Source organism: Pipistrellus hanaki (assembly GCF_964339955.1).
Source record: "Pipistrellus hanaki genome assembly, chromosome: 21".
Classification (NCBI taxonomy): domain Eukaryota; kingdom Metazoa; phylum Chordata; class Mammalia; order Chiroptera; family Vespertilionidae; genus Pipistrellus; species Pipistrellus hanaki.
This window is the reverse complement of record NC_140523.1, coordinates 2,100,569-2,112,811: the sequence shown is the minus strand read 5'-3', so window position 1 is coordinate 2,112,811 and position 12,243 is coordinate 2,100,569. Positions and strand designations below refer to the sequence as shown.

General features: G+C 51.0%; 2 protein-coding genes across 7 annotated transcripts in view; one reads left to right on the top strand and one right to left on the bottom strand.

Annotated features, from left to right (window-relative positions):
• The window catches only part of TTC23 (tetratricopeptide repeat domain 23), a 995,109-nt gene that overhangs the window by 77,626 nt on the left and 905,240 nt on the right, over positions 1-12,243 (bottom strand). The window lies entirely within an intron of this gene.
• LOC311614318 (A-kinase anchor protein 13-like) overlaps positions 1-12,243 on the top strand; it is a 79,925-nt gene that overhangs the window by 15,523 nt on the left and 52,159 nt on the right. For 4 of the 6 annotated variants that reach the window (XM_084869017.1, XM_084869021.1, XM_084869019.1 and 1 more), the window contains exons 3-4: positions 8,737-8,812; positions 10,735-10,871. In XM_084869017.1, the coding sequence (XP_084725143.1) occupies positions 8,737-8,812; positions 10,735-10,871 (213 nt within the window). Of the gene's footprint in view, positions 1-3,478; positions 4,254-8,736; positions 8,813-10,734; positions 10,872-12,243 lie in introns of those variants that run through there. The other 2 variants (XM_084869022.1, XM_084869018.1) reach the window with 1 other exon arrangement.

The window sequence follows — 12,243 nt, the reverse complement described above, 5'->3', positions numbered from 1 at the left end:
CTGTAAGCACCAAACGCCATATGCCAAGCAGACTGTTGTTCTAAGCAGCCTGGAGTTGCTCAAGTGGAGGCTGGTGTTTCACCTGTATTCTAGTAAATTCTGCCAACAAGCGTGCAACTCGGACGGAGTCACATGTTGGTTGGGGTTAATGAAATCACAGATTAATGGAAATTGTCCCCCGGGGGAGAGCTTTCCTTCCTTCCCGTTTCACATGAAAAGTGGAATAAAGGGGCAGGTATAATTGTGCAAGAAAACACTGCATGCTCTCTACCGCAGGGTCTGAGCAAATTTCTCAGTTCCTGTGAGCTAGCTATATGGCGGGTGATAAATACTTCTTAGTCTCAGACCGATGGTATCAGATCAAGAAGGAATTTCAAGTATGCCACCGTGTCCCTACCCTCTCATTTTTCAGTTTTTGGAAACCTAAGTGCAGGGAGTCGGAGCAATTGTTTCAGGTTGCTAAGGGAGATAATGGCACACCCCAGGGTGGAAAGAACCCTGGGTTTTCACCCTACCTGGTGGCGTTCCTGAGGAGACTACATGAGTCACTGATGAGTCATGTAAGCAGGGCCCGGTCATATGCCGCTGCTTTGCTGACCGGCCTTGAGCGTTCTGTTTGGATCCTCAGCACGCCCACTAGGTGGCGCCCTAGCGCAGCGCCCTCTTTGGGACTCAGGCAGAGCTCTGCCCCAACTGGAACAAAGGGAGCCAAATAGAGGTCTGCCCTTTGGGGAGGTTAAATAATCCGGGTAAGGGGTTAGATCTTGTCGTTGAACAAACCAGGAGGAAATTTAGTTCTCGAACAGAATTGCTAAACATTCTAACGCATACAATATTGTTATTCTTCATTTTCTGGAATTTTAAGAACACATGTCGGGCCTGTGGTCTGAACAGACTAAAAGCACTGGTTCTTCTGTTGAGGAATTTGGAAGCCCTTGTTGCGGACAGAAGGACACAGAGAGAAGGAGGTGTGATTAATCTTGTAAATAACTGCTATTGTAAATAATCGCTAGGTTATTCCATAGTGACAAGTTCCCAGAATTAAAGGAAAAGAGGGGACAGCCTCAGCACGAACATTTGTAACTCTCAGCTCCGGTTTGGATTTGAAGGGATTGGTTGCTGCGTTTCAAAATTCTATAACAGAATAACTGTTCCGCGGGTCCAGATGTTTTCGATAAAAACTTGGAATTGTCGCATCAGCGGCAAAAAAGCACAGGGCTGCGGAGTCTGTCTCCCGTTGGGGAGTGCTGATCCGATCCAGAGGGGAGAGGAAAACAGACTCTTCCCCACCCAGGCCGTTTCTGCTCCAAGAAGGAACGGAATACGCAAAGACGAGTCCAAATCATTGAAATACACGTATGTGTCCAGAAAAAGTGAGAAGTCCCCATTCGCAGCGAGCAGCACTCAGACAGAAATGAAAAAGGTTCGTCTATATGTCTCAAAACAGCAATCTGGGCCGTTTTGGATAATTATATTATTTCGAAGCAGATTCCTCTCTAATTATATAAACTTCTCGAGGACAAACCTTGTTATTTATTCGGTTTGCCTTCACTGCACGGCACAAAATAGCCGTTAGATCCGTATAGGTCATGTACATCGGTGTCCGTGGAAGAGGCTGAGGTAGAAAGGCCTTATTGTGATTGAAGCATCTGGTCCCGAGAGAGATGCCTGGGAACCTTGGAAGCAGGAAACATTCGGATCTAATTAAAACAGAAGGGAGCGGCCGAGAGGAATAAACCATATCGAGGACAGAGGGGAGACAGCCCCGTGTGCAGACGGGGAGGGGAACGGGCGCTGAATGACAGCTCGGCGGAAGCTCGTGCAGAAAAGATGATAAATTACCACGTTTTCCATACACCAAAGCCTAAAGGATCTCTCCATTGGTGCCGTAGGTCACGTAGTTTCAAAATGTCCGTGTGTTGCTGACCAGGTTCCCATCCTTTCGGTAGTAAGCCTGAGCAGGAATCTTATTTACAGCTTGTCATCTTTCCCCAGTCATCGCGTCCCCACTGGTTCCCATCGTCCCTGGGATGAGCAGCGCCCCTAGTCCACTGTCCGTATTAGGACTGTCCCAGGGCCAAGGCTCCCTGGGCACGTGGGGAGGGAGGCTGGCTGCTCCCCGAGGTAGTGGGGCTGGGGGGTCGGGGCTCGGAGTGGCTGCAGCTGTGAGTTAGCACGGAGGTGGAAAATGCTTGCATTATAGCCCACCAGCCGCCTCCCTGTCCTTTGAGCCAGTTAGCAAGTGAATGCCTGGCCTGGGGAAAAGATGACTCATCAGACCTCTCTTCCCTGTACATCCAGTTCCTGAAAAACCCCGTCTCCAGCTCTGCTCGCCATACCCATGGTGTTCAGTCTCTTTTCTTCCTCCTCGCTGTTGTGGCATTCGAACCCCCTCATTCACACCCTACAGGTCCGGCGAGGACACCTGGCCAGTTGAGGGAAATCAGGCCAATGCCCCCGGAGACAAGTCTTTCTATTTCTTCTTTCTTCCTTCCCTCTTTCTCCTTTTCCTTCCCCCAGCTGCTCCTCCTCCTTTCCTCCTCTCTCCCCCCAAGCATTTTCAACCTCAGTGAGGGAATGTCTGGAGTGAGAGAGTGGATTCTGGAAGAGGTCTGGCCCCGAGAATGTTCCAAAGGGTGCGGCCAGCGAGGTCTCAAACTGTAACAAACAGGCAGGAGCGGTAGCAGCCGAGCCTGGGGCTGCATGGGGCTCCCTGAGGGCTGAGAAGACCCAGCCAGGTGACTTCCTCCGTCACAAAGAGCGATGACACACACACGTCCCCATTCATTGCCCTGCTCTCCTCTCTCATTCTCTTGGAAGCCCCCCTTCTGTCCATCAACCCCCTCAACACATAAAAAAAAAAAAATACGAAGCTGAACTCTTGGTGATTGTTAAACCTCGTCGGACACCTTAGGGGCCCCTTCTGGACCCTGGAAAAACAGCCCTGCAGTGCTTGGCTCACATTTTTCTCCCGTGAAATCACCGGTTTGCGTTTGGCAGGGAGCTGCTCCGGCGTGTGCCTCGGGTGGTTTCAGTTTTCGGGACTCGGTGGAGAGATCCTTGTGTCGCACATGCTGGTAGTGGTCAGGGTGACACCCACCTCCCTGCATTACCCTCCTGCTCCGACATCAAAGCATCCGGGCCGCCCGACAGAGCCGGCTCCGAGGGGACAGACAGAGGAGGAGGAGGAGGAGGAGGAGGAGGAGGAGGAGGAAGAGGAGGAAGAGGAGGAGGAAGCAGCGGGAGAAGGAAGCCTTGTTTTTCTCTCTTTCCTTGCCAGGTGAATCAGCTGCCACCACTGCAATTAGGTTTGCAAGCCTCTGAGGCTGTGAAAGGGCAAGTCCTGACGTCCCTGTGAGCGAGAAGGGGGGGCGTGCTGGGCTTGGGCAGGGCCAGCGCCCTAAAGGGGGGCGGGCGGGAGGGGGGGAGAAGGAGGGGCCTTTTCCTCCTTCTCTGCTGTCATTACATATTTTCAACTTAAATCAGAACCCAGCCCTGCAGCCCGGGAGCAGACACGGACCCGGAAGGCTCTCTGCTCCAGACAAGCTCTCCAAGCGTCTGCTTTTTTCTTCCGTAAAGAACATTTTTATTTTCCTCTCTCTCTCTCTCTCTTTTTTTTTTAAAGCAAGAACAATTTAATGGGATTTTTTTTTTTTTTTTTTTTTTTTTGATGCCATCCTTTTGCAATAGCATCGCCTTCCCTTTTCCTCTCTTCTTCTGACAAAGTACACCCCGGATTTTGATTGCTTGCGCTGGTCTCTTCCCCCCCACGTGCGTCAGCCATTATGCTCAGCCGGTTCATTCTTAGTTTTCCTGCCGGAGTTATCGCCAGCGATGGAAACGGCGCGGGCTTCTCCTTCAGCCAAGATCCGCATGAAGTATAGCACCGGGAGGGAGGCACGCGTTGTTTAGATTATGAATGATAAACTCATTATCCCAGCGCTCCGAAGTTGTCAGAAAGTTCTGGGTCAGTGCAAGGAACAGGATTCCGCCGGGTTCCTGTTGAATTTGTGTTTGCCCCTGTGAGGGCTCTGTACAGGGCGCTATCTGGCAGGCCCGGACCCCTGCAGCTCCCGGGGAGGAGCCTGGAACTCTGGACTGGCAGAGGGCGCCTGCCCCCCAAGTCCACCCCGGGCACAAAGGCTCTGCTCCTCTCTCCCGCGCCGGGCAGGATGTATGAGCGGCATAAGCGGCGCTACAGCCTGTGTGACATCTCCAAGGTGGACAGGACGGTGGACGTGGTGTTGCTGAAGGTAAGGCCACCCGTGCTCTGTCCTCTGGATTCCCATAGCGGCGCCTGCAGCGAGAAGGGCTGAGGGAGTATGTGTGAGCATTGTGTGTGTGTGTGTGTGTGTGTGTGTGTGTGTGTGCGGTTGGCAATTTTAGGATTTAAAAAAAAAAAAAAAATATATATATATATATATATATATATATATATATATATATATATATTTTATTGATTTTTTTTTACACAGAGGAAGATAGTAGGATAGAGAGTTAGAAACATCGATGAGAGAGAATCATCGATCAGCTGCCTCCTGCACACCCTCTGCTGGGGATGTGCCCGCAACCAAGGTATACATGCCTTTGACCGGAATCGAACCTGGGACCTTTCAGTCCGCAGGCCGACACTCTATCCACTGAGCCACACCGGTTTCGGCGATTTTAGGGTTCTTAAGGGGATATCTGGTCCTAGCTGAGCTGGTTTTGTGTCGGCCCGTGAACTTGAAGGGTCCCGGGTTTAATTCCGGTCAAAGTGATGTACCTCAGTTGCCAGGTAACCCTCCCGTGAGCGTGGGAGGTAACCAATCAATGCGTCTTTCTCATTCTCACATCAATGTTTCTCTCTCTCTCTGTCTGTCTCTCCCACTCCCTTCCGCTCTTTCTAAAAATAAAAAATCAATGTGATGAATATCCTTGGGTGAGGATTAATAAAATAAAGGACTATCTGAACAAAAGCAGTGGGATTGAGAATGAGCAGTGAGCCACTTATTGTTTAAACATCACTGTATCTGCTTCAGAATGCATTCTTACTCCCAGGAGAACCTGCTATTGAAAATCTCCAGGGGAGAGATTCCTCCTGAGCGTTGCTCTTTCCTGCGATGTCTGTCTGTCCCTCCTCCCTCACCGCCCACCTGGCCCCATCTGTCTGGGCATCTCTCCCTGGGCTGCCTCTGTCTCCACATCTGTCTGTCTTTTGTCTCAGCCTTTTCTGCTGCTCCTGCCACCTCTTCACTCCCAACTCTGAAAGGTTTTCCAATCAATGTGTTTACCAGGTGGCGAGGGGGGTCCTTTGGCCGGACTGACTGTTTTTCAGGTCCGGCCCAGACTGCTGATGGCCGTGTTTGTTTGCTCAGTGTGAGGTGTCTAAGCAGGATGGGGGCGGAGCCTCCGGATGGCTAATTGCTCACAGAAGGCATCCTGGGATCTAAAATTAGCAAGGGCTCCTCCAGGCAGAAGTGGGGAGTCTGGGAATATTGGGTGACTTATGGGAGTGCTTATTGGAAGTTCTGGCAAAAACAGGGGAAGTTGGAAGCATCCCAAGTGGCTCAGGGATGCCGACCGGAACCTTAGTTCCTAAACCTGTGTGAGGCTGGGAATTCCAGGCAAAGCGGTAATGCATGGCCCCGTCCAGGAAATCGTGGCGCTATCTTATTGATTTACCAAGCTAGTCCATTGCTTGAGGCACCCCCATTGTTTCATTGGTCCATTGAGACGAATAATGGGCCCAGAAGAATCGACAGGGGCTGGTATGGGAGTGTGATGGTGTCATTGTCCCTCTGTCCTCGCTACCAGGTGGTGCTCTGGGTCACCTGGCATTTGGAAGTTGCTCCAAGACAATATTCGTTTTAGTTTCTCTGAAATGGGATTTCCTTTATGAAATCACACCCATGTTTTAAAACGTTTGTCCTCAGATACTCGGTAGAGCCTAGTGTTTGGGACCTCTGTATGCTTGACTCTCCATCCTTTGACACGTCTGGGGGCGGGGCAGGGCGGGGGGGAGGGAGAATGACAAGAGGAAGATAGGTCTCAGTCTCGCAGGAACATCATATATATATATTTAAATATATATATATATATATATTATTGATTTTTTTACAGAGAGGAAGAGAGGGATAGAGAGTTAGAAACATCGATGAGAGAGAATCACCGATCAGCTGCCTCTTGCACACCTCCTACTGGGGATGTGCCCGCAACCAAGGTACATGCCCTTGACTGGAATCAAACCTGGGCCCCTTCAGTCCGCAGGCCGACTCTCTATCCACTGAGCCACACCGGTTTTGGCTCCTGAGGCCATTCTTAACACAAGAGGATAGCAAGGATCAGAAACTTGGCAGAACTAGCATCCCAGAAAGAAGAGGGTCAGAACCGAGAGTTAACTGGTGATTGAACTGATGTAGTCCGGTGGCCATTTCTGTTCTATAATTTGGGGTACCGTTTTCTCACGTGTTTGATGAGCATACTCTAGCTGGTGGTTAACACCTTGTAGCTAGTAATTCAGAGTTTCGGATGGCTGGTGGAAAGATTTGCAACCATGTTTTGTATGCACTGGATGAGAGTGGTTACGAGGGTCCGTCCCCTTCTCCCTACTCATGATGTCCGCAGGCCTCTTGACCTCCCAGCCAAAGCCGAAGGAGTGGTTTGTCCTTAACGCCGGTGTGATTTTCCAGAGAAATGCACATGCTTGGAAAGCTGGCTTGCTCTGAGAGACTCGCACATGGTCTTAAACGAGAGATACGGGGGCTGAAGGCTGGAGACAGCCCCCGCATCTGCCCTCTGACGGTCCGATTCCCCGAAAACACTGACTCAGGTGTTGGCTCCGCTGTCCGGATGGTGGGCTCTGCTTCCTTTTGTTCCGAGCTGGACTCTGGCCGCATCTCCCAAGACGGCTGCGGAGGAAGTCAACGCGGGCAGGGGCTGGGAAGGCAGGGCGTAACCGTGGGCCGTGTTATGAGGATGCTCGGATATAAACAGTAGCAGACGCGCTGCCAGAAACAAAAGCCAGCTCCCTCCGCGCCGAAAATATGTACAGCTCTATTTTCAGACTGATGGGAACTCGGCGTGGGCGTGGCTTACGCAATCGCCAGGGGTCCCAGGTGGCATTGGGGCGAGGGTTCTGGCATTTCTTTGGAAGCAGCGTCTCTTACCCACGTGGCACTGGAACTCAGGATGTTGAGACTACCTGCAGCGGCCGGCCATGATCTTTTTGTCATGAGGACGATATGGACAAAGGACTAACTTTGTTTTTTTATTTAGAGACTCGTGAATGTGGCCAGAGCCAGGAACTCTGTTTTGGTGCCTGATCCCTCCAAAAGTTACGGCCATCTAATGGCCAAGTTTCTGTTTTCCTCATTTTGAGCTACTTGCTCAAAAATTGGTGAATAATCTTGAACTCTTCCTCCCTCGGCCCAGTCAGTCTGTTGCCAGCCCTAATGGCTAACAGATTCCATCAGGGAAAAATCTGGAAATCTGGATAGAGGGATCATCACCATCATCTTTGTTTTTCTCTTAAAACTCAAGTTATTAGTGGTCTCAACGCTATTGTTTCTTCCTATTGTGTCTCCTAATCCGAACTTGGCCATCAGACTCTTTGGCCAAGCCTCGTCTCAGAGCCGGCTAAGAAGGGCGCTGATAGTTCAAAGAACTGGCTTCTTTGTTCATGTAAAACCCCAGCCTCAGAGGCCACCTTTTGGGAAGGAGACTAACATGACAACACATGTGCTACATGCATGTACTCAGAGCCATTTTTTCAATCCTTGGGGCTTCTATGCTCCTCAAACACGTCTAAGGACAAGGTCTCTAATCTGGGTTGTAGTGATATGCAGTCAAGTCGCCCATAGTACTTATTTCTTTGTTATCTTTTCAGTGTCTGTAGGTTCTGTGATAATGTCCCCCTTTAATGTCTGATACTGGTAATTTGTAACTTTTGTTCTTGCTCGGCCTAGCTAGAGTTTTATCAATATCATTGATCTTTTCAAGGCAGTCACCTTTTGATTTTTATTTATTTTATTGTTTCTCTCTTTTCTACTGCATTTATTTCTGCAGAATATGATCCATCTCCCATGCACACTCCAAAGAATGTGTTCTGTTATTATTGCAGGAAGTGCTCGGTGTGATTGTTAGATCAAATTGGTTGATAATGTCTTTCCGGTTTTCTGTATCCTTACGGACTTTATGTCTACTTGTTTTAGCAATTGCGGAGAGAGGTGTGTTAAAATCGCTAACGGTAATTTAAAAATTCTATTAGATTTAGTAAAAATGACTTACATGCCTAAGTTTTATCAAAAATCTCCCCGGAGCATTAATTATTGATTGCCTTGTGTGTATTGTGCAAAGGTATTTTTTCCTTAAAATAATTTTGCCCACTTTGCAGTCCATTTTTATTTATTTATTTATTTTTTTAAAATATATTTTATTGATTTTGTACAGAGAGGAAGGGAGAGAGATAGAGAGTTAGAAACATCGATGAGAGAGAGTCATCGATCAGCTGCCTCTTGCACACCCCCTACCGGGGATATGCCCACAACCAAGGTACATGCCCTTGACCGGAATCGAACCCGGGACCCTTCAGTCCCCAAGCCGACGCTCTATCCATTGAGCCAAACCAGTCTCGGCTGCAGTCCATTTTTAAAGAAAAAGATGGGAGTGATGGAGCAGAGGATGCACTTGCAGCAGCTGGAAAAGCGTCCCGCCTGGCCCCACTGTCTGACACTCAGTCTGCTTTTTCCCTTCCAGATAAACCGGGAAAGCTGGTGCGCGATCGAGCCGTGTGCTGACGCAGCCCCCCTCCTGGCGCCCACGCAGAGCCCAGGTAAGTAGAGGTCCCCCTCCCGCTTTGCTCGAGCGCCTGTGTCCACAATGCACCTGCTCCAGAGCCACGGTTCCCCTCCCACACCAGGTCGTTCGATTTAGAGATCTGTTCTTCCTTAGCATGACATACAATAGCATAATGAAATGTCTTAGTCCAGTAAAACTATAAATATAGGGTGTGAAGGACTAAGTCTTGTGGCTCTCAATCTTAGCTACACATTGGAAGTGTCCTGGCAGGGTTGAGCAATGGGCGCACGGGCAAAAAGGCGAAGGGGATGGAGAGGTGGAACCTTACAGTTACGACGTAAGTAGGTCACGGGGTGTCACGGACAGCATAGGGAATGCTGTCAGTGACACCGCAATAACGGTACCGCCACCGATGGTTACTGGAGTCTCATGGTGATCGCTTTGTAAGGAACATAAAAATATCAGATCCCCGTGTTGTACACGTGGAAAGAATATGATATTTTATGTCAACTGTAATTGAAAACAGCTTCACATTCCAGAATGAAAATTTAAAAAAAAAAAAAAAGAGTATCTGATTCACTTGCTCTGGGCTGTGGCCTGGGCATCACTCTGTCAAAGCTCCTTTGGTCGCTCCCCTGTGCGGCCAATCAGAACCTTAAGCTCTGGAAGCATTGTCAGGGATTGAGTCTTTCCCTAAGCGCTCAGGAGGTCTCAGCCACAACACACGAGGGTGTGATGTGCTTACAGCCTGGCTTGGTAATAACACAGCGCGTGGCTGTGGCTAGCTGGAATCCCGGCTGTTTACCAGGTGTAGCCACCAATTCACGGTGACGAAGGCACGTTCCCTCACGTCGCCGTGCCCCATTGTCTCTGACCTCCCGAGCATCACCGGGTATCATCTGACCGGGAGCCATCCGGATGCCACGGTGTCATCTGTAACCCATTGCCTGTCCCTGCAGCTGCCATAACACCGACCGATTACATTCTGGCCTCTTGAGTCTACATTACCCCCAAAACTCCTGTTTACCTTTCCAAATTCTAGTAACCTGCTTTGAAAACTATGGCGGCATCATTTACGGGCTTTTCTAGAAACTATTGGGCTGTGGTTGTATTGCATAGTCTTATATTGAACCCTCTCTCCCCCCATTGGTGGGGTTTCATAACGGCTTAAGTCCTTCCCTATCCTGTCTCCCTGTTTCCTGCTCTGCCCACTCCGGCCCAGCAGCCGGCTCCGGCATCTCCCACGGCGATGCTTCTCGCCTCGGCCGCCTCGGTCAGCGGTCCCCGTAGTCGGAGCTCTGTTCTGGGGGCGGCGTCGCTGGGGGGGGCTGCCCGGGCCCCTCTGTGGCTTTTCCATTAGAATGGCCAGGCCGGTGCTTTCCAGTCTGGGGGCTGGGACGTGCGTGATCGGCTGCCAGCTGGACTGCCGGGCTCAGCACAGGGGCTGGGACAGCCTCTCTCTTCCTGGCCAGCCCCCCATTTTCCCTCGGCCGCGGGACGGGGCTTTTGATTTTTCCATGTGTGGAAGGGAAAGGAGTGGAAAGCGCACACCCACTGCTCCACCCAGTGTGTGTGTGTGTGTGTGTGTGTGTGTGTGTGTGTGTGTGTGTCAGGGTACTCCAGAAGACCCCTGATTTTTATTTATTTATTTTATTGATTTCAGAGACAAAGGGAGAGGGTGAGAGAGAAACATCAGTGATGAGAGAGAATCATTGATGGGCTGCCTCGTGCACACCTCCTACTGGGGATGGAGCCCGCAACCCAGGCATGTGCCCTTGACTGGAAATGGCACTGTGACCTCCTGGTTTATAGTCAGTGCTGAACCTCTGGGCCCCACTGGAGGCTCGGCTCATCGCTCGGCCGCCCCGTTCGGTGAAGCCGCAAACCCCCAGTCTGACCGCTGGAAGGAAAGAAACGGTCATTTTAATGTATTGATTGAATCCGTCTCTTTTTCAGAATGCGAGAACTTCCTGGACGCCGGGCTGGGCAGGGAGTGTGCCCCCACCCAGGGCGACCTTAAAAGAGAATCCGGGAGCGACTCCGACCTCTTCCAGTCGCCCAGCGAGGACGTGGACAGCCTCGTCTTCTCCAAGGTACCGCCTCTCGGCCTCTCGCTGGCTCCGCCGTGGTCCCTGCGGAGCAGCGTTGGGGTCCCTCCGAGAAGGGGCGCCAGGTCCCCAGGTCCCTCTGTTTTCTGCGGCATCACCGCAAGCACTGGAAGCGAATGGAGTCACATGACAGCGAGTACTTGTCCGCGGGCAGGAAGGCCGCATGATGTCATGTGTAAACCAACCACAGAGTCATGCTGATTAATGTGCTCAGGCCTGGAGCTCCCTGTGGAGCTGGGTGATGTCAAGCGGCTTTTTTGGAACTTTCTAGATCTCCGCTAGGGAGCCCAGGCTTTCTCAGCGAAAAGCCCAGCCCAGCAGCACATGAATTACCTCGTGTTTTGCTTATAATTTGAGGCCCTCCAAGAGGGCGGAGGGCGCTTTCTTTTTTTGCACCTAGTTGCATCGTGTTCTGCTGTGTTTCCTAAGAAACCTGGAGGCCTTTCCCGCAGCAGGGTGGGCACGGGCAGCCAGCCCTGTGCCCGCAGAAGGCTGTCTTAGCAGCGAGGGGGAGGGGCAGGCGAGGCAGCTGTGGAGGCATCTGTGAGACAGTTCCTGGTGACTTTGGGCAGTGACGGGAGCAGTGCCAGTGGGTAGATACATTCTCAAGGCCCGTGTGGTGGTGCCATCGCAAAGCTATGACAGTAGCATGGAGATTTGCCTGGCCGGCATGGCTCAGTGGTTGAGCATCAACCTAAGAAGCATGAGGTCAGGGTTCGATTCCTGGTCAGCTGCCTCCTGCATGCCCCGCACCGGGGACGGAGCCCACAACCCAGGCATGCGCCCTGACCGGGAATTCATCCGTGACCTCCTGGATGTCACGACCCCGTGATACCACTTTTACTCCCCAAATTGTCTTCCCTGGTTTCACAGCTGCGCCCTCAGGAAGGCAGGAGGGCATGGACTTCTCGGCTGGCCCTGCTGGCACTGGGATGCCCAGTGGCCTCTTCGGAGGCCTGTGGGTTCTCTCTCTTGTGCCCATGAGAGGTTTTGTGACAAATGTTTTCCCTGGCGTTATCAAGACTTTGCATATGGACAGAATGGAGAGAGGCAGACTGACATTTACAGAGTACATGCTATTCACTCGGCACTGAATTTTTTATAAAATGTGTGATCTCATTTCATGATCCCAGCAACGCTGTATGGCGGGTGGTTTTACGCTCCGAGTCCTGAGGACATAGACGCTCCGGTGGGTCATGTTTACCCAGAATGACTCTGCTGGCAACAGAATTGAGGTTTATTCCCAGACCTGACTCTACAATTTGTTTATTTTGTCTCCCAACACCTGCTTTAATAGCCCCTGATTTACATAGGAGCGCAGCCGTGGCACACGGCCCATCCGCTACTTAAAAGTCTT